We start from the raw sequence: 20,934 nt of genomic DNA on the forward strand, positions 1-20,934 counted from the left end.
TTTAGAATCTGGGACCAGTGCAACGTCGTTCAGGACTACCTCACCGTTTGGGATGGTCCAACTCGAGAGTCACCTGTGTTAGTCAGACTATGCGGCGGAGACGCCGTGCCCGATATAATAAGTCGAGGCCCGAATATGCTACTGGAGTTTCACACGTCTCCGTACGACAATCCTTTTCACCCTGTTCCACTGAGCTACTTGCCGGGATTTGAGCTAGAAGTCCAGGTAAATGGAACTATGAGTTGGAAAGCGACATATTTTTCGGTCGTACTGGCAACCGTACCGTTACAGCACTATTAATGCCTGGAAAATAATAATGGCACGTATCTTGGAAAAAGGAAGTTTAAAAATTGTTTTTTTTTTTTTTCGATAATTTTGGTCGTAAAAAGCGCATGGCGGTTGTTTAATTTTTATACAGTGTGTTACCGGCAGCAGCAAGTATTTTTTTAAGGGAGGTAAAAGTACGAGTAACGTATTTCTGTAACCTTACCATGACATTATTTTATTACTTATTTACTAAAATTCAGACTTTGTTAACTTTCTAACAAAATTATAATTGCCAGCAATGTATAGCAAAGTAAATTGACAAGTAAGTGTAAGCCGACATTATACTTTTGATTATTGTCAATTTACTTTGCTGTACATTGCTGGCAATCATAGTTTTGTTAGAAAGTTAACAAAGTCTGAATTTTAGTTTATTAATTTATCCTTCCAAAAAACTGTTTATTTTAATGTCATCCCATTGTAATTTTGTATTAATAAGGTACGTAAAAAAAAATCTAAATTAGTAGAATATGGGTTGTGTTTGTGTGTGCAGTGCATGCATAATATTTACGTAGCATTCACACAATATAAATGATTGTAGAAAGCTCAGATAGCATTCGCGTCCGTAGCGACTGCACACCAATATGGTACAAAGCGATTTTCATCTCCCATCCCGTCGCAATTTGCCTTAGAATTCTACGTGGTTGCAGTTGAAATATTTTTCTTTGTCAGGTGCTGTACGTGGACAAAGATTCGCATTCGTACGTGCGTTTAGACGGTCGGTGCCGCTTTGTCCTACGATCCTCAGACAAAACTAGCGGAGTACTGAGAAATCCACGACATTCACTGCCTCCGAATACCTCATGCGTCTACTATTTTCAAGTAAGGAATGTTAATCGTTTTTTTTTTCATGTTTTATTTGCGTGTCCTGTTTTGATTTAAAGTTTGTATGCACTTGAATTTGAAAATGATTTTAGTGGATTTTTCCTTTAAGAGAGAGAGAGAGAGTGAGAGAGAGAGAGAGAGAGATGCATTATGCGTTTAACCCTTTGCATTTAGTTATACTCTTATGTTATGTAGATTTTTTTAGACATAACCTAATACGGACTTCTTTGAATCGTCTTCTTCAACTATCTTATCATTTTGTTGTTTTTAGGGTCGTCCTAATGAAATAGTGTGGGTGTCCTTCGTAAAGTACCATTCGGCTGGTACCGAGCCCGCAGGGTTCGATCAGCAGAAGGACTGCTCTTCACAGCTTACCATTTGGGACGGCGCCGCTCCCGACGCAGACCTAGAAAGAAAGGTATGAATAGAAGAAGGATAGTATATTTTTGAACCACACATAACATCATAGTATGATGATATATGTTTGATTTGCAGAAAAAAATGTGTATTGAAAAAAAAATATAACTTAAACATTATCTACAAAGAAAATGTAGGTATCGTATGAACCAGCTAAAGCATACTAGGTACTAATAACAATAAGTAAATAAGGAAAGTGTCTCGACTTAATTCACAATCGACGTGTTAAATATCGACGTGGAATATTTTGTACACAGGTTGAAACATAAAGAAAGAAAGAAAGAAAGAAGTAAAATATATAAATTATGAAGTACATATTAATTCATTTAAGAAAAATAAATTTTCTGCTAAATTGTCTGTGCTCTGTTTACCTTATTTAATAATGCAAAACAATTTGCTCAACCCGTGAAGTAGTAGCGTAGTAACTGGTATTGACTTTACAAATACTTAACTATCGGCAAAATAGCAAATACTTTGTAGACTATTCTGCAAAGAGGTTAACAACTTTTAAAAATAAAAACAGCAATCAAGTACAGTTCGCTTCAACTTTCATAGCTCACGCCACAGTACTTTGTAGTTCCGAGAAGTTTATTAAAGTTTAATTTGAAAAGATTGTTCAGTAGTTTATATGTTATCTATCAGATTTTTTTCTACTTCTTTATTTTGGGTTGTTATATCTGGCCCTCAAATGTATGAAAAATGTATGTATGTATGTAGTGAGCCAAATTTTATGCTGCTGAGTTTATTTTCATTTTTTTTTCGAAAAGATTAAAAAACAAGACTTGCATTTAGCCATGAATTTGTAATACAGTCTAGACTGCAAAGTGTTTAATCCTGCTGTGTTTCATCTGTGTGTTAAGCTGCTATAAATTAAAGAAAAAGAACTGCATTATACGTGGAATTGTTCTCATATAGCTGTAGGATGAAGTACCGTGGTATAAATTCAATCCTTTCACGTCCCATAAAGTCTTACGAAACACGAATTTTAAATGGTAAAAATTTCCACGCCAACGTGTGGGGTAATGAAATGTGGATTAACTTAAACGCGTAGGAAACTTTCGCACTGCGCAAGACTAAATGCGATGGGCACAAATACAGAAGCGATATAAAATTGGGTAGCATTCTCACCGCCTTTATTCGTGCCATTTCACTTTGCCAACTACCGCTACCTCCCCACTTGACGTCGGGAGCCAAACATTAATTTTCTTTAATGTGTCTGAGCACTTTTACCGACTTCTCTACCAACTGCAGTGCGGTGTTTCGTTTCATTCATTTGCTATTCCTTCGCCTGCATTAAGAATAGATAAACAGGAGCGGTTTGACTCGAGTCATTTAAGTGGTGGGTAAAAAACTACTTTCAATTACATGATAAGTTGTTAATATCTGGCTTCATTTACCCCGAGGGAATCATTTCGTTTAAGCTTCATTAGACATGTTCCTATTTTCAACAGCTGCGTGGGCAACATAATGTGGGCAACGTTGGCATGGAATTTCGCATTTCTCTTGACAATTCATGTATTTCAAAACATGACGGTTAGAGCTAATAATAGCGCACTCAGCAATTTGGCAGTAGACAACCGAGCGTCGGGTCTTTTTAAGTTTTAAATAGCAGCTAGCCGGGAGCCCTTACTACTGTGATAATTCTGGCTTACGACAGTTCGTATACCTTATGGTATAGTTTGTCTTTTTAGTGGATTACCTACCTTCCATCAGAAAATGTTTAGTTAATTCATAACATTTCGGAAAACATAATTATTATGTAAAACTTACCATGAGCTTTTCGGTGGATTGAGGTGAAACCGGCATACGTCACTACTTTCAAAAAAGTTCATATCTCAAAATCGATAATTAGTTTGAGTGAACTTTATGAAAATTATTTCAAGGATCAATTTTGTTGACACATTGATTTGCGATACAAAATATTTTCAAAGTAGTGACGATAAACTAAATCAATGGCGTGTGTGAAATTCCGAATCGGTACTGGGCCAGCACGGGAACCACGGCCCAAATTCTCTCATTCTAAGAGGACCCCATTATGTGCCCAGCAGTATGAAACAAAAATAAAGAAAGAAAGAAGACATTACACATTATTTACACATTATTATTAAAATTACATTACACATTACATTATTATTATTTTTTGACATTATTATTATGACGTGTTTGGTTGGGATTATAATTCTGAAATCTATAGTTATATTATATGGGTGATATTCATAACACTCATCTAAGATTACAATTATCTTAGGTTCAATTAATATATTTTCTTCTATGTAACCTATGTTACAGCTGGATATGTCGGACAAGCGATCACTTTTGGGTTCGTTTTGTCGAGAGGAATCACCACGGCTGTGTGACCACGCTCTCTTATCTAATGCAACGCGTGCTACACGACCTTGCGCGCCTTCTGAAAGTTACATTACTTCTGGCCCGGCTCTAACAATCCTACAGGTATGTAACTGGAGTTCGATCGTGTCGTAAATATAGGTATCTATCAGTAGCGCAGTGTCCATAGAACCCTACTCTCACCGGCTTGCCCAACATTTACAAAATAGAACAACGAGACATACAGAATTTATGAAAGATGTAAGCAACCATTGCTTCGGCTTTACCACGGAAATATTTGACGCCAAGCCACTGGTATCTATAGCATTAGAAAAAGGGTAAACAATCTTGACGAGTCTTTTTATTGAATAACGTTTTAAAAAAAACAGTAACGATTCCTTATGATAACAAAAGCATGTAAATGATCATATGTCCTAGCTAATTACTACTATTTGCTGTGACTTATTTTTCAGAAGCATTTTTTAATAAAAAGACACGTTAAGATCGCTTACCTTCTTTCTAATGCTAAAAAAACAAGTATAAGTATAGGGCGCGGGAAGAATTTATAGGGAATAATAGTCTATCAAATGGCACAAATGTATCATTAAACGTTGGAAAGTACTCAGAAACAGGTGGTAATTCACACATCACATTACAGGGCTGTGATCAAGGTTTCTGATCCCTACATTTTATTTTTATCGAGTCGAGACCCAGTTAAACATAATATGTACTGAGAAAGCGTGCTACTTTAACCTTTAAAATATAGGGTGTAGTTAATAATCAAATATTTTTATAAAATAAAACAAAGTTTAAAAATATCGGAAATCCGTAAAAGGTAATCAAATCAGCATTCCGTGGAAAATATGTCTGATACATATTACCTATGTAGGTACTTACTAATTTTTCCATTTGGCTTGATTTTCGTACAAAAAGACGTAAGATAACTATTTAGGTACTTATTGTTGTTTGTATACTTAGAGAAACGTTAAAACATTTTTCTTTCAATGAAAAGGTGGTACAGTACACGACAAAACATTCTATCAACGAGGAGAATTAAACGGTCGTCTAAGAAAAACACACAAGAATAACATTCACAACCTCGCTATACGATTCCTTATTATCTTGCAGTGGTCCTTGTTAATTGTAAGACGTACCGAATGAATAGTTTCCATTTACGCCTCACAGCGTCGTATTTGCTGCGAGATAATTATTTTCTTAACAGTACATCGCTCGAGCTTCACGTGTCGTTTTAACTCTCCTTCGTTTTACATGTTCAATGTTAAGCGCGCTATGGAACAACTTCGTTTATTGTTAGCTCAAGACTTGGTAGAGGTACACTGAAATGGTAACTGGTGAAGATTATAGTTAACTAGTACATTATGCTAAGAAGCTGCGGTGACAATAATACGGCTAAGAAGCCTTAGGTTTAATAAGGAAGCAAGCAGTATTGAGACAAAATCAGATAGGTAAAATTACAAAGAGTATATAAGTAAATTTCCTGTCTGGATTATTTAGTATTAGTTATACAGGGTGGAAAGAATCAATGAGCCCTGGAGGGCAACTACCTTATAAATCCTTTAGTTAGCTAATTGTACTGAAAGGAAACATTCCTTTATTTTTAAAATTGAACACTACTGCATTTTTAAGATCTTCTAAACTTCCCTTGGTTCACCCGGGCATCGAACCAACTAAAAATTAAAAAATAAAAACTCGCTATTTTATTATACGAGTCAATATGATTATTGTTTAGGATAAAATTTGTCTAATAAACATTTGGGGTTCGTTTACCCCGCGTTGCATAAAAAATACGTTCCATTTTTAATCTTTTCATCAGAACGCCTCGTGTAAGAAGGAATTATGCATAGATTTATTACCATTTAAAGATTTTCTTTTTTATGGTGTCTTTGGATTATAACGTTGGTATCATTTTACTAACAAGTAAACAATACTAGGTAAGTTAATTTAAAGATTTTCTTTTTTATGGTGTCTGGATTATAACGTTGGTATCATTTTACTAACAAGTAAAAAATACTAGGTAAGTTAATAAATATTCAATTTCATGGTATCTCGTACAAGAAATGAGTGTAAGGCCAAATGTTTGTTAGATAAATTTTATCCTGAACAATAATTCTACCGATTTGTATAATAAAATAGCGAGTGTTTTTTTTTTTTAATTTTTAGTTAGTTCGTTTCCCGGGTGAGACAAGCGAAGTTTAAAACATATTTGAATGCAGTTTTAATTCATTTAAAAAAAAGGATTGCTTCTTTTCAGTACAATTAGCTAACTAAAGGATTTAAGGTAGTTGCCCTCCAGGGCCCATTGATTTTTTCCAGCCTGTATAATTATGAAATAACGATGCTTTACTTTGAGACCTATGTATATTAATTATTCGGTAACATATTTATTTTTTCTACTGCCCACAACTAGTATTATTATTTCGCTCCAAGATTACCTAATGTTTTTGTATAACTACTATTCATTTGGTAGGTAGGTACGGGTAATATCATTAGCTTTTCAGGATGGTGTGCTTCTTTGAACTCTGGGATTTTGTCTTGTCTTTAAATTAAAATCAAATAGCGATAGTCTTTCAAAGCCGTGTTAGGTGCAGTACTAACTTGTACAACTTATTAGATTCACCACTTCAAAGGGCAGCTAGCCAGTAGGTACATGGAATTTTTCCGCTCGATGAAACATTCTTCTGGCACCAGATAGATAAGTCACGTGCGAGCAAAGCATTGCATTTGCCATTGTGAATAATGCAAGGGGCACGTGCGCTACTCCACTCCAGTCGTGATAGAATGCTTTAGTGTTGTCGCGTTATTGCGAGAAACACTGTAGGGATCTGAAGTGTGCGCGGATTCCTGCGAAATCATTTTCGAAAAAACGGAATGCAAATTAAAGTCGATTTACTTTTAAGTAACAGCTAGCTACGAGTATATGGCTGAATTAAGAGCCAGTTGAATTATGAAAGTCACTATAGGTAGATTTTTTAAATCTTATACTCAAGTTTATGTTTCGGAATCACTGAACAAATTAGAACGAAAGGCGTTTTAATTGGCTGCACAGGGCTGCAGAGGTCGAAACGATTTGTTACGCTTTCATTAATATGAACAGAAATCCCATGTTATAATCACATGAGTGGTCTGCATAGCTTTAAAAATAATCAAATAAAAATACCAACATTTGTATGCTGCGAGAGTGCACTACGAGCGCAGCAAAGCCCGAGTTAATGTAGGAAACCTGGGCTTAAGCAAGTTGTTCAAGTCACAAGTTGAGAACTGCTTTATTATTCAATATTAAATTCAACAGAGGAAGGACTGAGGCAAGTTCCTTAACTAAATATTTGAAGTTTTACTACACCGCGTCGCCGGCCGGGAGTAGTGTTAAAATCGACCTTGGTAATTCTGATACCGTCATCCTTTACAAATGTTTCGTAACTTGAGGCAACCATTTGCATATCATGTATCGAGCACTTTCTCATTGAATTACATTATGCTTTGCTGTCGAGCGAAGTACCTAATCATATCTTTTCCCACAGGAACTCCGTCAAGGTTCAGCATTATACCCCGTCTCGTTCTTACTTCGCTACGAATTCGTAGACGTGAGCGAGCAAGGACAACCGCTAGTCGATTCCCAGTCCGCCTGCGACAGAATTTTCAAATCGGCTCAGACGTATTCAGGAAGATTTCAATCCCCGAGAGCTATTTTCTATTATGGTCGCGGGGGCGCACAGAATCTCACTTGTATCTTACGGTACGGTTAATGATTTCTCGATACAGCTAAAATATAATTTTACTTATTGAAACAATATTATTATGATTATATTTATTTGCAGATTTGAAGCAAAACAAAAAGAAAGAATCCAATTAACGTTCACAAGTAGTTTCTTTGGAAACAAACATTGTAGTTCATACAAAGACTCCCGAACTGGCCGCTGGAAATGTGATAGGCCTGCGAAAAGAACAATTGGGGGTGAAGGCTTCGCACAGATTATTATTACCGAGTATCCTTGGGAAGGAGTGCCTATTCAAAGGGATTGTCTGTGCACAAATCGATCCGAACCTCTGACTATACATACTTTGACCGCACCAGTAGTAGAAATTAATTTCACTGTCACTATGATGAACATAACTGAAGATTATGATGATTTCACGTTTGACGGCGAATATAAGTTTGTTCCTAGCGGACCAGGTGATGAAACTGTCTGTTCTACTGGCTGGGGAGAGAGAAGATTAAGAGGCAGCAGTGGAGAGATCAGGTTATTTGACAAAAGACAGACGCCATTAGCCCCAGAAATAGTTGGGACAGACATGTTATATCAGAAAGTGTCAGAGCAGAAGTAGCATGTGTTCATAGACCGTGGCTTATTGAGCCCGGCGGAGATGAAGTCACCCCAGTACAAGGCAGGTACTTATACCTTAAAGTGCCTGGGTTTGAAGTCACGCCAGCGACATCGTTTTGCCGTACTCCTAATAGACTTTTTATTTATGAGGCCCGAGATACATCTCAGCCTCACGAGATATGTCCCGATGGACCAAACTTTATAGAATTATTTTCGCCTGGATGGAACTCAACTCAAACACCTTTGGAAACTTCTTTAAAACAACACGCCCGAAGCTATGTTATTGATTTTCTGCAACATGAGCCAGCGGATTATTCGATTAAATGGATAGAGGTAATGAAGCAACCTTTGTTCGAACATGATCCGGATTCTAATGTCATGCCTCACTCTGTTTCGTTGGAATGTCGATACAAGTAAGTTTTAATGTTTAATATTCGTTTATTTACAAATAGTTCATTTTAATCTATTGGAAGTTGTCATCAATATTTTGTTTTTACTTTTTTGTAGCTGTCCTGAACTCAACGCATGCATTCCACTGTCTTTGTGGTGTGATGGAAGCCCACACTGTCCATCCGGCTACGATGAAGATGATTCGAACTGTTCCTTCCGTATAACTCTGCCACCCCCATACGTAGCGGCGGCGGCTGGTGTCGGTCTACTCCTGTGTGCTATCACAGTAGCCCTTTGTGCATGCCGAAGGAGACGAAGAAAAGACAAAGAGTTCAAAGCTAGGTTAGACGACGCTTTACCACCGGAAGAAAGACCCTACGATCGAGCAAAAACAAACGGTGTGCCAGAAGGCACTCGCCAATACGCAACTGTGCAAAAATACGCCACTATAGACAAATACAGCTTAAGTCAAAAGTATTGCGCGGGTCTGAACGACGCGAGGTATTACGACGAGGTAGCACAAAGGGATAAGCTCGCAGATACAAGGTACGCTAGTTTAGGTCGCGCCGGGCGAGGCACGCGCGACAGCTCTCGGGGCAACGGCTCCAGAAGGGCCATGCCCGATCTAGGCTATCCTGATCTTAAGGACAATTTCTGTTGACCCTCTCCGGATCTTATAGAAACAACTGTATAGTGGAAAGCAATTTATAATAACTAAATAAATGTGTTTCTTGTGTATAATTATGAAGAAGACTGATTTGGCAAAAGTGCCTCTAATATTTGGCGGATCTTAAGAAAATAACGATCATGAAACTGTGCTTTTAAAAAATTTAATCATTGTAACAATAAAAAACAGATACTGGCTTCGGACATTTATGAAATTACATTTAAATTAAGACCATAGTGTTCTTTCCTTTGGGGCTAAATGTAAATAATATTGAAACTAAAATGCCGTGTTCATTAAAATTAATTATCTGCAACTAGGTAATTAATTGTGCAATATAAATGTTTAAGAAATTATGTTGAATAAGTTTTTTCCTGAAACCGATGAAATTTCTAATTAATTTTATTTTGATTATTGGATAGAACTGTGTACCCAAATAACATATCTAAATGTATATAAAATGCTTGACAATACAGTTTTAAGATACAATGTAAACAGTTCATTATTGAAGAGTGAAAATAGCGAGCGTATGAAGTGTGTGGACATAACAGTAGTTTAATTTAAATGTCTTCTGTAAATGCGGTTGCGGTGAGCTTATTCTCATCATCTGTCTTTAAAATTAAATTTTAATTATATTATTTAATATGTTCATAGATAAAACAACTTGTTCGTTAACTACATCAAGTATTAAAGCAAAATAATGCGCTGACATAAACATTTTTAATTAAAGTATGGCCTTACACACAAAAATCTAACTTTATTGTAAGTAAGACCAGTATTGTTTAAGTTTATTGAACAGAGGTTTTTTGTTTAAATCATGTTTTGTTGTTTTTCTTGTATTTCGGGTTGGTTTAAAAATTTGCAAGACATTTATCACTTAAACATTTGAAATGTTTGCTTTCTTATTCACTATGTTTACGTCTGAAGGATTATATGCTGTCATCAATATTTTATGTCTCATATTAATTATAGATACAAATAGTTACTATTATTGGTTGGCTAAGAATATTTAAGACACAGGCAGGAATCCTTTGTACTATAATATCCCACTATATTATATAAGCCAATATTTTTTCAATAGTAGAAAAAAATATTTGGAAAAGGGTCTATCAACTTATTCTTGTACCTCGTTACCATGGTTACGTTCCCTGGACAACTATTTAAAACCACGAGTTTGTACATGTTTTCTCTGCTTAAAATTCATCGATTATAATTTTTTGTCATAGTTACAAGCTCATTTTTTTATAGACTATCTCCTAAGCATATTAGTCGCATATATCAAAGCAGTTTTTTTAAGAAACTCTGTCACTGTTGTCTCTTGGACAACGGGACAGAATAACAAACAACAAAAAGTTGATTGACCCAAAACATAACTTACATGCCTGTAAGTACTGTTAATGTAATAAATAAAATATAAAATGAAATGTGATATAGGTTGTAAAAACAGTAGATAAGCGTTCGCAAACTGTATAACGTAATATTAAGGTAATTATTTTCCTTGTGTACAATATAGCGATAACATAACTAATATTACAAACAATTGTGAATAAATTATCGACTAAGATTTTTAAAAGTCTGTACTTATTTCACGGTAAAAGGAAAATTAAAGTCATTTCTAAAAATTACAAGGAATTCATTGTTTCATTTTCATGTACCTATATAATATGACATACCTAATGTTTAAAAAACAATACAATAATCGAAGCTATAAGGGTACGTCCCAAATGTAATAGTGGGTATGTAAGTATGCAAACAATTTTTGTACACTCACAATTGATAAAATAAGTAAATAGTAAGTACTATGACTGGTATATACATGTCTTAATTCATCTGGAATTATTGTCAATCTAAATCTATAACAGGGAACCATGATTAACCGGTAGACAACACAATAGCCTGGTAGCAAAACCTAAATCACTGAAGCTAGAAACTTAAAATTTGACTGACCCTTGAGTAGGTATCTATAATAGTTTCATTAGGTTCTTTAATAAATTCCTATGGCAGATAGTTCTGGTCAGGTCCATGAAACATTGTCAATAGAACTAACCTATTTTTTCATCAGAGCATATACTTGCTAGCAAATACTTGTCAAAGGCGTTTTTTTTTTCAATAGCTGGTATGTCACAGGATATCGCTGCTTCTGCACTTCTCGTGTAAACTCTTATTTCATTTGCACTAATTATTCACAAAATGAAAGAAATCGACGCAGAACAGCGACAGATCACCAATTTTACTGTGCAGCAAGATTTTCGTATCAACTCGTCGAAGGAATACCGCTGGCTCCGAAGAGAAAGAACAAAATAGTAAAGTTGGGTGAGTAAACTTTTTCTTTACTGCGTAGAAAATCATTTTTAAAATTATAAAGAACTTACACTAATACACTACTTAAAAAAATACAAGATATTGTATTGCATCGAGAATTTTTAATATCTTAGGAAGGGTTTAAAAAAAGGTTTTAAAAGGTTAACCTTCATTTAAAGTTGCACTTGATTTTACAATAAATGTCATAGTTGCAAAAAAAATCCACCTAAGTGGATACCAGGAACGCGGAAATATGGTACTCAAACGAATGTATACTCTCAAAGACCTTGTTTAAATCTTGCACCAAACTGGGTAATAAAACAAGAAAAGAGACTAAGTAATGCGAAAAGAAACTTTGTTCATGACAATGACATATTTTTGTTTAGTATAAAAAAATGGAGCTCATTAAAGCGAACGTTGAGGGGTGGCAAGCACGACCGACATTTTCCCGTGTTTGCGTATTTTCAAATTAAGGATAGACAGGGATGTGGGCCGCAGGAAGAAAGCCAGAGGTTCGGGTGAATTTATAACTGTGGGAAAGGTAACTTTAGTACTTTGTATTATCATTAAAATCCACTTGCTTCAATAAATCTACTTGAAATGTTTGCAAAATACGAAGAAAACCTTTATTAATTTACAAATGGGAAAGTAATTCTGTATGAATCTTCTGTTGAAACTTCTTCATGCTTAAGCCACTGAACTGATTTAGATGAAACTTGCAATACAATGTTTAATGATATCGCGGTCATTACTAATAAAAAAAGCGCAACAAAAAGCAAAAAAAAAGCAAGCAAGCGTAAAGCGTAAGCTTAAAGGTTCTATCTAAAACCAAGGTACCTACATGGAACAAAGCAAGAATTTAAATTATAAAATTAGATGAAACTTGGTATGGAGATTGTTTGTCACCCTGAATAGGATAGTTTTGTCCCGGAAACTACTAAGATCCCGGGGGATAGCGTAACGGAGTCGCGCACAAAAGCTGGTATAATATTTATAGGTAATAAATACAAACTTTTGTTTCTTCGCTTGCATGGGACAGAGTTAGAATTAATGAACTAAAAGAATTTCCTTGCTCACCCGCGACCTTACGATAGCTAAGCTTATGCAAAATATGCGTGTTCATGCAGTTCCTCCACCTCCACACTGTAAGAACACACACAAATCACACAAACCCATCTATCACCACCACCACTACACTGACGCGTTTTGAACTCAACCAGAGCTCATCTTCAGAGTGACACAACCGTACACTATGCTACCAGTTGTTAGACTAACGAACCACAACCACCATTTTAACTTGTCACTGTAACTCCCCAAGTACCCACATACGTTTTATGAAACAAAACAAAACTACCCACAAATTATTAATAAATTTTTTAACCGTCCTTCAAAACTTCCTTGATTTTTATTTATTTACTGTCAAGGCATGTTTTATTAACTACCATTGCTGAAATTAGATCCAAGCCGTAGCAAGGGAGATGAAACTAAATTTACCTGCTCATTAATAATAGACCCCATACTGTTGTATCTAATTATCTCCATGCATTCTAAAACATCGAGACGAAACCCCTTGCCACAATAATGTAACACTTCATACGAATCTGAGTCCGATAAAGAATGATTTAGTTCCAACAAATGTTTGGCCAAATTCGACTTATCAGGATGCTCATTCCTATATGCCGAAACATGCTCTTTAAATCTAGCATTAAAACTGCGACCTGTCTGACCAACATATACTTTACTGCAGTCATTACAACGCACGCATATTCACGCATATTTTGCATAAGCTTAGCTATCGTAAGGTCGCGGGTGAGCAAGGAAATTCTTTTACTTCATTGATATGGACCTCCGCAAAGTAACGCCTGATTCAATAAATTAGAGTTAGAATTAGTAAAATGAAAGTTACTAGTGTAATGTTACCCAGCCTCATTTTACTAATAAAATCGAAATATTGTTTGGGCAAAAAGTAATTGAAGAATTTCACACTCTAGACTTGCCAATTAACAACACATTTAGTTAGTATATTTTACTTACACCAGCAGCAAAGGTACCCTTGCCTGGTGTATTCTTTTTATTTAAATTAGATTTCATTAATAACCTTAATTTTCCACTAAACAAGTATATATATGTTTTAAGAAGCGTTTAAGGACAATAATTCTCGCTATATCGACCGAGAAACACACGACATTAATTTTAATGGTTTAGCAACAATTCAGTCACCCATTTCACTTGTCGAGCACTTTACTGGTGGAAATACATTAAGTCATTACTAATGCAACACCTTTGATACAAATGTATCAATGAACGTTAGTAGGTATGGGGGGCTCACTCAGTCTCCATTCCAGCAACACGTTATTTATTTATACAGGAATTATTTCTTAGATCTCGGGAATTAATAATATGATTATGAAATGCTAGTTGACACTATAATTGGCACGCGATTCAAATAAAAAAAAACTTATTTGCCCTGAAAACCATAATTATTTTTATAAGATTTTTTAGTAGCTTTGAAACAAATAAATATATAGTCAATGGAGTTGGCAAATAAGTTGCATCTTATGTATTGCAAAACAAAATCTAACTCGAGATCTTGCGTCGTGTAAGTTGCGGTCGCAGTTCTAACCTAACTTAACCTAATTTGGTGGTACCAGCTCATTTCTTGTGAGTTCACAGTCTTAACCTGACCCAATCTATTTCCTGCTTGCAATCCGTTTCTGTGTGGGGTTTTTCTTGGGATATAGTGCGATGGTTTCGTTATGCGAAATTAGACTTATGCGAAATTTTAGTTATGCCAAGTTCATTTTATGCGAAGTAATTATGCTGTTAAAAAAGTTTAATACAATAATGTTATGCTAAGTGAGTTTCGGGCAAACAAGATTATACCAGATGGGGGGGTACCGCTAAGCTAAATCAAATCATGAAATAGAATATACTTAAAGTCGCTTTTAAATCGTACGCAGTAAAAGTTATTACATCCATCGTTGCCATAGAAAAGGTGAAAATATAATCATACGATCACCACATATCTTGAATAGGTGCATGATCCTCTTTCACGCACAATATTAAGTTATTTTCGTTGTTTACATAAGGAAATACCGGTGAATCTCTAAATGTAAATAGAGGTCATCCATAAGTAGAATTAAGTCCCCTTATCAACAGACCCACGACATGCAGAACTATACATTAGAAAAGTGAGCAGATTGCTAATAACTGATTAATTCAGGCGTAACGTGTGGCAGTCCAGAATTATCAATAAACTACGTACCAAGACAATAAATTATATTTTTTAGATTGCTGCCCCCTACTAAACTGTTATTATGGAGAAGCAACATGACAATATTGTACTTAATTAAGTCGATTGAATTGTACATACTATCAAACTATTTAATTATTGATTCACTGCAGAATGTTGTAGCAAAAAGTTCAATTCAATTCCCTTGTCAAGCATTGTAATTGCATAGTGCCATTGACTTGCCATTGACATTGACTTGTTCTGTCAAAAGGTTTTACAGTGCATCACGCACGATACAGTTAGTTCAGTGCTCAACTACAAAGCTGAGGCATTATTGTATAACACAATTGGCACCACAATCATTTTCACCACGTCTTTCTGTCACATCACGTCACGAGTCAGCGCTTTTGATAATGATAATACAGCCTCAGAATGCCTTTCAATTTGTCGTGAAAACGCCACATCGCACATACTACATTTTAAACATACAAATTTTAAATTCGAAATGACGTTCTACATTTTTGTTTAATACAAAGTTTATTTTCTATATGACAATATTTAGAATTAGGTCAGTTTCGTTCATTCTAAACGTCCGATAGCCCCTCTGGAGTTAAAATATTCTAAACAAAATTGAAGTAGGTATTAGATTACCCTAAGACGGCTTTAGTCTGTCCACTTAGTAGCATAACGAACGCTCTGCAAACTAAATTATTCGATGAACTAATTAAAGCTGATTGCGACGCGGAATTTCAGAACAACACGAACATATTATAACCTCGCAAACGCATAATAAAGCATTTTGTAAATATAAATGTCACAACAGTCAACGAAACAGAGTTTTTGGTCGATGGTTAAAACTTTATATATGTTCACTGACATGTTTGTGCTCTACAATAAAAATAACACAGTATGTCTTCAGCTACCAATCTGTTACGATTTTCGACATACAGCCTTGTGACAGACAGACAGACGAACAGCAAAGTGACAGTAATAGGGTTCCGCTTATCATCCTTTTGGTACGGAATTTTTTCATTTTTTTTTATTGAAACAAATTTTTTTTTTCTTTTTTCTAATATTTAACAGTGCCATGAATTTGATTGACACGACACGGAATCTGATTTTAACTGGTTTGCGTGTACAGTACTCAGATAGTTGTAGATTTTTTTTGAGACAAATTTTGCTTTGCTCTAAGTGGCACAACCACAGTCAAATATGCTTTAGCTAATTAAAAATTATCAAACTATAAATGCCATTGTTAGATACATTTACCTGTAACAGAGTGTGACTTTCTTTCTTACATATTCCGTGTACCTCTCCATTTTTCTCACAAATCGTTTCTAACAAAGAACAATTGAATGCAACTCAGAATTACGAGCGACCTTGGACAAAGTACCTGTCACAATAGAGTATTCTGTATTCAATTATGCCTTGTAGTTTCTTTGACAGACGTTATTATGTGTAATTTTGTATAAATATGTAGGGCAATAAAAGAGGACTGTAATATTTTTGACTTAGGTAATGATTTCACGAGTAAAATATAAACATCGCCATTGATCGCCAACGGATGTCAGTAATTTAAAAGACTGTAATTACTATTCTAAGACTATTAACTATTAACTGAAATGAAGCCTATACCTAGCAATAAATTTACTTTAGTGACTAATTCCATGATGATCCTTAGTACTAAGTGTGTCATTTTTGCCAAAGCTTAAATATTTTTGTTTAGTATAAACTATTTCTAACTTTTCACGCAATTTGATCAATTATGCAAGATAAAGAATAGATGTTATTAGTAAAGAACATAGTTCTGATATCTGCCTTACAAAAAGTTTCCAACTGTTAGAAAAAAAAAAAATCGAACTTAATTCTTACTAACGTAATTTTTTTAAACAAATGCAGGACATAAGACCTAGATGAGGGGCAATGGTTTTGTTATTTAGGATATTATATCAATTATATAAAAAAAAAACAATGAACTCAGATTTGATTTGTTTTTAGTACGCAAGGAATCATGGTATTTTTTTACAAAAGTGTATTTTTTTGTTACAAACAAAATCGTCAAAGTTGTAACTATTGCTCAAAAATAAATCAAAAATAAAAACGTCCTAGTGCGTGGTGCTCAAAAGGCTGGCAGCAATCCCTCGTTAAATTGCAAAGCCTATTCGTATAAAGAGTTAGCTGACAGCCTTTCGGACTCCTATTGTGCCAACCTGACGCTTCTGTTGCCTTAAAATTATACGCAAATTGATTTTACATAATAGGCCCATAATTTTGCTTGAACACAAATGCATATGTAAGGCAATAAAAACGTTTCACACGTTCGGTTGCACAACATTTCTCTTTGATGCTACTGGTTAATTAATATTCCGACATGGCTCGTATTATTTCGTTAATTACAAGCATTACGGAATTTATGCAGTGCGGTCTGTTAATTTCCGCTCTGTATAGTACTTTTATCTATATATCTACAAATAGATTACATTGTGTTTCGTAATTAAGTTTCCCAGTAATTTTATAATATTTGTCAAGTCAAACTATTCGTCAGTTAGCTGACTGTACTTTTACCTGACTGTTGTACTTGCATTGTCATTTAAATTACATTTCCATTCTAAATTTGAAGTCATTGTCATTTTCCATTAAGGAGTTTGGTCCTGCAATACGATCCTAGCCGGACTTCCAGGATATCACTGCCAGATTAAAGTGTTGTCACCAGATTTACATAGGTAAGTTTAAACAATTTGAAGTAAATTCGACGACAGGTCAAATTTAAGTTTGAACAATTTAACCCGCACATACATACATACATACGTATGCATACAAAGCTTTTATTTAACTTGCTTGCATTTATGTAAGTACTTACATATCATACAAACATATACATACATACATTACAAGTTAATTAAAACCAAATTAACCGTGAATAGTACAAGTACAAATTAACTACAGTTAATTGCAAGTAAACTGATATTAATTTCAAAGAGGACTGTCGCAATGATGTTTTTTTTTGTTTGTTTTTTACTCGGTAAAATTTAACTAAAGCTAAATAATATATTTTCAAAATTTCCAGCAATCCCTCAGGTTTACTTGACCTCCATGCAATCCTTTTTTCCCAAATTATCCCAGATTTCAGTACATAAAAACAACATTTAAGACAATTCAGATACTTTGGGTCTCTCTAAAAATACTTCCCTTGAATCAGATAAGCCCTTTCACTAAATAGGTGGGTAAACATCCCCTGAATAAATATAACATTCATGACGCTAAACAATATCACGGAATAATTCCACTCGTTCACGCCCGTTGATGCGTGTTTTTGTGTCCTAACCCTTTCGCTAACAAGAAGTTATTCGGGCGTTACATGAACTTACAAGTAAATGTAGCATGTGTTTAACCAGGGCCATAATTTTGGCGTTACGGCCGTCTACGTGCAAGAGATAAGTCGAAGTTTTTGGGGGAGTTAGGTATTTCTGGTTTATCGCACGCACGTTGGAAGAAATTTTAATGAATGTGGTATAGTTAACGAAAGATTTATTAGACCGAAAGGCTCGGTGTTGCGTGTGGCTGCCGCGGATTAGCTTCGTTGATTTATAAATGGAAGTTAATGGTGTTATTATGTCTTTATCTTTAGTATGCTTGTCAATTACGTGAGTGCGTGCGCATACCGTCAGTGAAAAATAAATAAGCTTGGTGTTCAAGTTAATTACTTAAGTGACCGTTATTAGTCAACGCCAATGAAACGGTCGAAAGGAATTTTAAAAGTTAAAAGCGAAGAATCCGCCTTATAACATTTTGTAAAACAGAGGTACCTTATATATACTTTAAATATTTAAATGTACATGCAATAAAAAAAATATTGAAGTTCAACAACCTACAAAATGTATAAAAAACCCATATAGTTTCACCATGTCTCTCCGTCCGTCCGTCCGCGATCCGTTTGCAATATATTATGTGATATTTTTTGTCTAGCGCCCCCGCCCTCTGCAAGCGTAACCGAACCGGCTGATCAAAAATTTAAAAAAAATCATAATAGTAAGTTTATATATCGAATTTAATATTAAATATTTACCACATATAAGTACGGAACCCTACACTGTGCGTTGCCTGACACGCACTTGGCTGTTTTTTTTAAACATGACATAGTCAATTCCAATTAGTTTCAAATAAGTACCCGCGTGGTGTCGGGTTACAATTACACCTCTCCAGTTCTTCCGTGGATGTTGTAAGAGGCTACTGAAGATGTAGGTTAAGGTCTACCGTATGGTAGGCGACAGGCTAGCAACCTGTCACTATTGTACCGTTTTTGTCAAACTTAAAACCTAAAATTGCTAAAAGTGGCTCCGAAGCAGTAACGTTTCGTGTGCTCTGCCTAGTTCATATGGGAATACAGGCGTGATGTTTGTGTGTTTGTGTGTTGTGTGTAAGTACCCACTGAGTAGTACGATAAAAATACCTACTTTTACATTTGGTGATTATTGATTGTTCGATCTCGATGTTAAAAGCTTTAGTAACAAGAATCTATGCTGTATTTCTTAAATAAAGTAGCTACTTTATATTCCAAGTGTTTGGTAGATATTTTAGAGGTACTTGAGGCAGCGTTAGGCGGTCTAGCAATTGCAGACCCATCCAAAATGACTAATTTAAACTATGAAATTTCAAAAGAAGATTGACCAGCTCTTTCAACTGCTTTAATTGAAAAGAGAGACATAGATTATGCACAACATAACAAACTTCTAAAAGACACATGCAAAGAAGGCCAAAAAAGGAAAGATATTCTTGACGACAAACTTATGGTAACTATCCTGGCCAAACAAAGAAAAGAGCAATTGAACGATTGATTTCTACGAAAATGAAATTAAATCCTCTAACTGGCTATCTGTCGTACCGACCACAAAAGATCACTTTGACCTGTCTCCATTTGAATTCAGAGATGCATTAGCAATAGATACGCTATCACCGATTACCAGTCCTTATGCCAAAATCATGTGATGGTTGCGGTAGTGATGAATTCAATGATCATGCTCTTTGTTGCAAATCTGGCGATTTGATAACATGTCGCCATAAAGAAATCAGAGATCTGCTCTGCGAACTATGTCAACACGCATTTGGAAATGTAGTTAAAGGACCCATCACCTCTGAAGGAGTTTGCGGGCTGCGTGGAGGCCTATCTTGTCGTGGTGTATGGGATGCTCAGAGGGAGGCGTTATTCGATATCCGTGTTGTAGACACTGACGCTCCCTCATACATTTTACGCCCCGTCATTTCCGTACTAAAATCCGCTGAGAATGAAAAACAAAGAAAATATTCCACTGCTTGTCAAATGCGTCATGCAACTTTTACTCCCCTTGTAACATCAGTAGACGGAGTCTTCGCACCACAAATTTAATGTCTACATTTGTCAAACAACTCGGAGAAGTTATCGCAAAGCGTTGGGATAGATCCTTAAGTTTAGTAATGAGTTTTGGCTAAGATCACGCACTATTAATTTCAATAATCCGTTGCCACCAGCAATGTGCATTCGTGGTCGTGGTACACGGCACCGATTTAAGCCACTAAGCCAAATTATTTGGCTTCGATGACGGTTAGGGCTCTGCCCGTTGATTTGTGATATTTACTACCCATGTTCTTTTATATGTATTTTTTTTAATAATTTAATTTATCTTAATAAACTCTACTACTTTAAAAAAAAAAAACCGTTAAATTTGTTCAATCCTTTCTTCATAATAATATCTTAACACAAACTGGACTGAAGACTATGGGGCTTAATTTGCCCTTTTCTGGGCGCTAATATTCTAAATATATTTAGGTAGTATAACACCACTAGAATGATCTGATTTCTTTATCTTACCTTCAGTTAATAGGTATAACGCCATTACTTCTGCGGCAAGTCTTTAATTTATATTTAGACACTCAAAGTACCTACTTATTGCACAAGTTTATTGTGTTCCAAATACCGCCTTTAAAATGTTTTACCAACTCTCGGCTACCTATTACTAAAGTAGGTTAAATAGAAAGGGTAATTATATCTAACTTTTTGAAAGTAAGTCCCCTCCAAACCACCTCCGTACTGTTTATAAATAATTCAGATGTAAATCGATTCGTCTCGAAAAGGGTAA

The 20,934-nt window shown here is 35.2% G+C and overlaps 1 protein-coding gene across 1 annotated transcript in view; it reads left to right on the forward strand.

Moving 5' to 3' along the window:
* LOC141437477 (uncharacterized) overlaps window positions 1-10,920 on the forward strand; it is a 61,661-nt gene extending 50,741 nt beyond the window's left edge. The window contains 8 exon segments of the mRNA XM_074100883.1: window positions 6-225; window positions 997-1,146; window positions 1,421-1,567; window positions 3,856-4,017; window positions 7,431-7,645; window positions 7,728-8,191; window positions 8,194-8,647; window positions 8,742-10,920. Of these exon segments, the coding sequence (XP_073956984.1) occupies window positions 6-225; window positions 997-1,146; window positions 1,421-1,567; window positions 3,856-4,017; window positions 7,431-7,645; window positions 7,728-8,191; window positions 8,194-8,647; window positions 8,742-9,285 (2,356 nt within the window). The 3' untranslated portion in view covers window positions 9,286-10,920.
* The last annotated feature ends 10,014 nt before the right edge of the window (window positions 10,921-20,934 follow it).

Source organism: Choristoneura fumiferana, chromosome 17 (genome assembly GCF_025370935.1).
Source record: "Choristoneura fumiferana chromosome 17, NRCan_CFum_1, whole genome shotgun sequence".
In the NCBI taxonomy this organism is placed as follows: domain Eukaryota; kingdom Metazoa; phylum Arthropoda; class Insecta; order Lepidoptera; family Tortricidae; genus Choristoneura; species Choristoneura fumiferana.